The sequence below is a fragment of the Priapulus caudatus genome, unplaced genomic scaffold (assembly GCF_000485595.1).
Source record: "Priapulus caudatus unplaced genomic scaffold, Priapulus_caudatus-5.0.1 Scaffold39, whole genome shotgun sequence".
Lineage (NCBI taxonomy): Eukaryota > Metazoa > Priapulida > Priapulimorpha > Priapulimorphida > Priapulidae > Priapulus > Priapulus caudatus.
Window position 1 is genome coordinate 845,653 of NW_014577100.1, and position 6,040 is coordinate 851,692.

At 45.2% G+C, this 6,040-nt stretch overlaps 1 protein-coding gene across 1 annotated transcript in view; it reads right to left on the reverse strand.

Annotated features, from left to right (window-relative positions):
* The window catches only part of LOC106819590 (alpha-mannosidase 2x-like), a 35,889-nt gene that overhangs the window by 23,077 nt on the left and 6,772 nt on the right, over window positions 1-6,040 (reverse strand). Inside the window, exons 3-5 of the mRNA XM_014824205.1 lie at window positions 5,690-5,817; window positions 1,172-1,345; window positions 397-583 (exon numbers count right to left, since the gene is read on the reverse strand). Of these exons, the coding sequence (XP_014679691.1) occupies window positions 397-583; window positions 1,172-1,345; window positions 5,690-5,817 (489 nt within the window). The remainder of the gene's footprint in view (window positions 1-396; window positions 584-1,171; window positions 1,346-5,689; window positions 5,818-6,040) is intronic.

The window sequence follows — 6,040 nt, forward strand, 5'->3', positions numbered from 1 at the left end:
CACAACTCAACATAACACAACACAACACACAACACACACAATATCACAACAACACCTCATTGTATGTCACCACTGTGACAAATGAACTCCTGCGACCCACTGTCAGAAACAATATTCGACTTAACATTAACCTACTAACTTTTACTAACACTAACTTTTTCTCACAGACGGTTGCCAGAAATATCGTAAAGTTAAGGGTTTCTTATACGCAGTGTATAGACGTCCTGTCCACGAGAAGAACTAAACTCCAATACCACTGTCAAGACTAGCATTAGGACTAATTTCGTTTCTGACGACGCCCCCTTCACCCGAGCTTCGTTAGTGGCCGCTGGCGCCCCCTACCCCGACGACGCCCCCTCCACCCGAGCTACGTTGGTGGCCGCTGGCGCCCCCTACCTCTCGTGCACGTTAGTGTCGGTGATGGCCTGCGCGGGAATCCTCCACGGACACCGCACCTTGGACAGCGGCAGACGCTTGAAGTCAAACTGGCAGCAGATCTTTGGGTCGGGTCCGCAGGTGTGCGGGACGTCGTACGAGTAGAAAGGCATCATGTGCGTGAACATGTCAGTCGATGAGTTGTGGTCTGTAACCATGGCGATACGTTAAGGTTACAATAAAGTGCATTATATAAATACGTTATATTACATTAAGTTACATTATATTACATGAACATGTCAGTCAAAGAGTTGTGGTCTGTAACCATGGCGATACGTTAAGGTTACAATACAGTGCATTATATAAATACGTTATATTACATTACGTCATGTTATATTACATGAAAATTTCAGTCGATGAGTTGTGGTTTCTAACAGGGGCGACGAAGATTCGACATGTTAGAATACAGTGCATTACATCATTACAATATATTACATTACAGGACACTAACATGTCCCTAGACGCGTTGTGGTCTGTAAACGGGGCGATACGTTAAGATCCGGCACGTTACAATACAGTACATTACATCATTATATTACATTATATTACATTACATTACATTATATTACATTATATTACATTATATTACATTACATGACATTATATAACATTAAATAACATTACATCACACACCACCACAGCCCCCTCCCCCACACAACCCCCCACTCCACCCCACAGCACGTGCGTACCACCCCCGCGCTCACCGCTCCCCCCACCTCCCCCAAAGTGCTCTCACCCCAGTTCTGTCTCCACATGAACTCTAGCTGCTTCTCGCGTGCGAAGTGTTTCTTGACGCTGTAGTGCACTCGCTGCAGCAACATGTTGGTGAGACCGACTCTCTTCAGGATGTACGCCATCGTCGACGAGTGTCCGAACGGATCGATCGACCATCCCGAGGTCGGCTTCACACCTGTAGCAGGAAGACATGAATGAGAGGATGAGATAAGATGAGATAGGAGAGACGGATGAGATAGGTGGTTAGCAGGTGAATGAAGGAGCGTGGCTTCACACCTATAGAAGGAAGACATGGATGAGAGGATGAGATCAGATGAGATAAGATAAGAGATAGGTGAGACGGATGTAAAGGCAGGAACATGATAGACAAACACACAGACAGACAGATGGACCCACAGACAGATGGACAGACAGATAGAAGGACAGACCGACAGATGAAAAAACCATATGAGAACGAACTGATGAACGGACAAACAAGATGACAAACGTTTAAAAACTAAAATTCCTTTTTACATAAAGGGAGAAATAATTCTTCGCGGACAGAAAGTAAACTGGTGGCCCCGAAAAAATCACACAAAGAAATCTCTACATTCTGGCCTCGTACCTTCTAGCATGAAAACGTCTATTTCATCCTAAATAAACTGCCATTATAATATCATCTCAATGAATACAATGTTGGGGTGGTGTCACAGCCAGAGATGGTTGGTAACCTTACGAGCAGACGCCACAAACAACGCAATGATTCCTCACTAAACATCGCCCACTAAACTTTTATATTGCAATACCACGTACATATAGTATACATCAAGTACGCGATAACTTAATCTAAACCCATAAATAATAATAGAAGTAATAAATAATATAAAAATGCTTTTATTGAAAATTCCTTAATATATAAAGAATAATAAGAAATAATAGCATCGTATCTACAAGGCATCGATGCACCCGCAGCTCAGTAGCTTTGTGGTTTAATGCAAGTAGTTGTCTTACTGCAGTGGAGTAAATGCACAATCAATAATTATCCCACAAGCCACGTATTGTCGTCGTTATACACTATCGACCTTTATGTCTACATTTATCTATATCTGTCTGCATGCCTCAAGACCCAAACGTCAATGAAAAACTCCCCGGTGACTATTCCGCTATCGTAGACTAATCACAGAATCATCGTGAAGGCAGCGCAAGCGACAGAACGCTATGCACACCGCTAAACACCACGGAGAGATCGACTCCACCCTTCCCATTGGAATCCATGTGTGCTGCAGTTGCTAGGTCGAGTGTAGTGTAGTGATGTAACATGTGTTTTGCACGTGTTACATGAATTAGTCAGTGGAGCTAGACTAGTAGTTGTTTTAGTCATAGTCTGGCTAGACAGAGTGTCGCGCATCTTGTGCGGCTAGATTGATGTTATAGGGAGAATAGTAAACGTGTTTTAGGTCAGCCGTTTCTAGGGTCATTGTGAAATGGGGGGTAGGACGCGGTCTGGGAGAACGGATGCGTGGTGGTTGTGTGGTGGTGTGCCAAACTTGTGTTGTAACCGAAATAATCTTTAATAACTCATACAGTGTAAACACACATCGCACAAAGAGACACAAAACCACGCACACGCACATACGCGCGTGCGCTTTCCCTCGCGACCAGAACCAGCATTCTCTACTCTTACATCTCTGTTCTATATATTCCCCCCCAAAACTCCTACAAACATCTTGCACGCACATGTACCCGTTCTCCCAGACCGCGTCCTACCCCCCATTTCACAATGACCCTAGAAACGGCCGACCTAAAACACGTTTACTATTCTCCCTATAACATCAATCTAGCCGCACAAGATGCGCGACGCTCTGTCTAGCTAGACTATGACTAAAACAACTACTAGTCTAGCTCCACTGACTAATTCATGTAACACGTGCAAAACACATGTTACAGTGAGTGACCCGAGAAGAAGAAGAAGTAGTAGAAGAAGAAGATTGGAATCCCGGGGTTTAGAACCCACGAATTCATCAGAAGACCGCAGCAAGTGACTTTCAACACACTCAGCTTCCCACGTACTGTCTAACACAGACGCCGCGATCGCCGCCAACACCAGCCATCCACGATTATTCCGCCGCCGAATGCATGCATCCTTTATTTCCATCATCATTCACTCCGACGTGAAAATCTTCTTCCGTCCGTCGCTTTAAGAAAACGGATTCGCTTCGACTCGGTAACGGATGCGGTCTTCTGGCGGGAGTCAGTGAACAAGAGAGCGTGCACGCGCGTAGAGATGAGTTGCTATTAACAACGCAGACGCCGCGGGCGTCGACGATCAATCTACCGATACACGCTTAACGAGCCGCGACTTCCACGAGCTTCAATTACTAGCGATCGATTAGTTTTGCGCCGAAGACGGGAGAGTAACGAGAACGAACATTAAATACAGCGTGTATGTGTGGCACGATGCATGCAGCCTCTTATGATATAATCTTATGATATGGCTCGAAGTAGTCGCTCGTTATAGTCGAAATAGTTGCTCGGTATTGAGCAGTCGCTGAGATCTTCCTATTCGTCTAGGTAAATGAAATTATGATGGTATCGATCTCTGCCTGGGTCTGTCACTCTACATTGTGCACCTACCTGTGTATCAGAATACATGTATACCCGCTTGTCACTACATTTACCTCTGTTACATTACCATTTGCAATTGTATTCACATCTGTGTGTGACTGTCAGTATATGCTTCTGTTTGCCATTACCTTCACAGCTGTGGGCCACAGTACATACTCGTGTGTTTATATTACACCATACATGCTTGTTACACTACCCTGTGTATCAGCCACCATACACGCTTGTAAGACTAAACTGAGTGTTACAATACATTGTTGTTACAGTAACTTTAAGGCGCGCTTATGTCGGGCTTGTGAGCCGACTCGACTGGAAGCAACTAGATTTCGAGCAACTGGAAGCGATCAGCAGCGACTAGTTGCGTCCAGTTGCCCACTGTTCTATTTCGAGCAACTAGTGGCGGCCAGTCGCAGGCAGTCGTGTCGCAGTCGACCGACCTAAGCACTGCAGTCGCAGTGAATTGCAGCCAGTTGCTTCCAGTCGAGTCGGCTCGCAAGCCCGACATAAGACCGCCTTTAGTGTCACACAGTGTTCGTGTCTGTTACTTTACTCGTGTGTTTACACACCAGGTGACCGAAGCACAGCGCCACACGGCCGGGTCAAGGTAGATCCAGGAAATGCTAAATCCCTAATTTCCTGTCGGCCGGACAACGGTTCCGGCAGTGAGCCGACTTATTTTGACTTTGTTTTTCACCTGATTTACGCCAATGTTGTTGTTCTCGTTATTAGCAGTAACAAACGATGATTCGCCTCTCAGAGTTTTTTTACCTCTGTGGGAAAATATGTTGGACAATGCGCCCTGCACGCGAGTAAAATCACCCACCGGACTTATCGGAAAAACACACCGCCCGTACAACAGGTCTGCCGAATTTCTCATTCTCTGCATGTGACCCTAACTGCTGTTGATAAACACATCGATACAGTTACAGGGATCTCCCCAGAAATATGAGAAGGCATATATATATATATATATATATGAGAAAAAATATGAGAATTCATGGATGGCTGGATGGAGGGAGGGGGGGGGGGAAAGAGAGAGAGAATAAAGGAAGTGGGAAGGGTGTGGGTTGTACCAACTGGAGTCATATATACGCGTGTCACAAACGATACACAGGTAAACTTGATCAGCTCGGTAGCGTATACAACAAGCTGAGAAAACACAGCATGACTGTGTTGGGATCGTCAAAAGTAAACACGGCTAGAAATTAAAGCGTGTCGACGAGGCAGTAAAGGAACCTAATTCCTGTAATTAAATTCCTTGAATCCTCCAATTAGGGAGGATTTACGGAATGTCGCAAATTAGCTTCAGCTTTGACCGACGCGACGCGCGTTAGAGTGCCCCCTAGGGAGACACGTGAATGACGTAAATATAATAGTCCGTGGCTACTCGTCCGGTTACCGGACGCCCAGCTCCCAAGCTACGCGTCTGGTCATACATTTCTTATGTGAACCCAACTATATTTTTTCAGTAAAAAACAATCAACAATACGTTTTTACCATAATATTACTTACGTTTAGGTATTTTATCAAAAACATGTGTTTTTGTAACTTTTGAAGCAATAGTAAATCCAGTAAAATCAACGATTTGAAAGATGGATGAATCATGGATTTGGGAATCTGTGCTGAGCTTTGTAATGGACGCGTAGCCACTGCGTATAATAATATATAGTAAGGCATAGCCTTTGAGCGACCACCCCGGTTGAATTCCTGGACTATTTTTTTATAGCGAGCAAATATGAGAATTGATAGGTCAGAATTCAAAGAAGTGAGCCGGAAACGGAAATGTTGTTCACGAAAGTGAGGCTCCCAGTATGCATCTTAATTGGCAAAATTTCTGGTAGGTTACCGGTTGCTTCCATCTATTTCGCACCCCTCATAACATGTTTTGCCCACCGGCGGTGGTCGCATCATATAATACCTAGTTGCAGCTCGAGCCACTGGTGTCCCTCGATGAGCTGATCAATGATGGCGTAGTAGTGAGAGTTGGCTTCGTCTGTCATCACCCAGCCTCCCGTAACTATCTCCAGCTGCCCATCCTCTATCAACCTGCCACGAGAAACGAGAGGGGTGTCAAGCACGGGGTGTCTCTCTCTCTCTCTCTCTCTTAGTCTATCACGCTCTTTCTCTCTCTCTCTCTCAAATGCAGGGTCTCTCCCTATCTCCTTCCCTCTCTCCCTCTCTCCTTATCTCTCTCTTTCTCTCTCTCTCTCTCTCTCTTAGTCTATCACGCTCTTTCTCTCTCTCTCTCTCACAAATGCAGGGTCTCTCC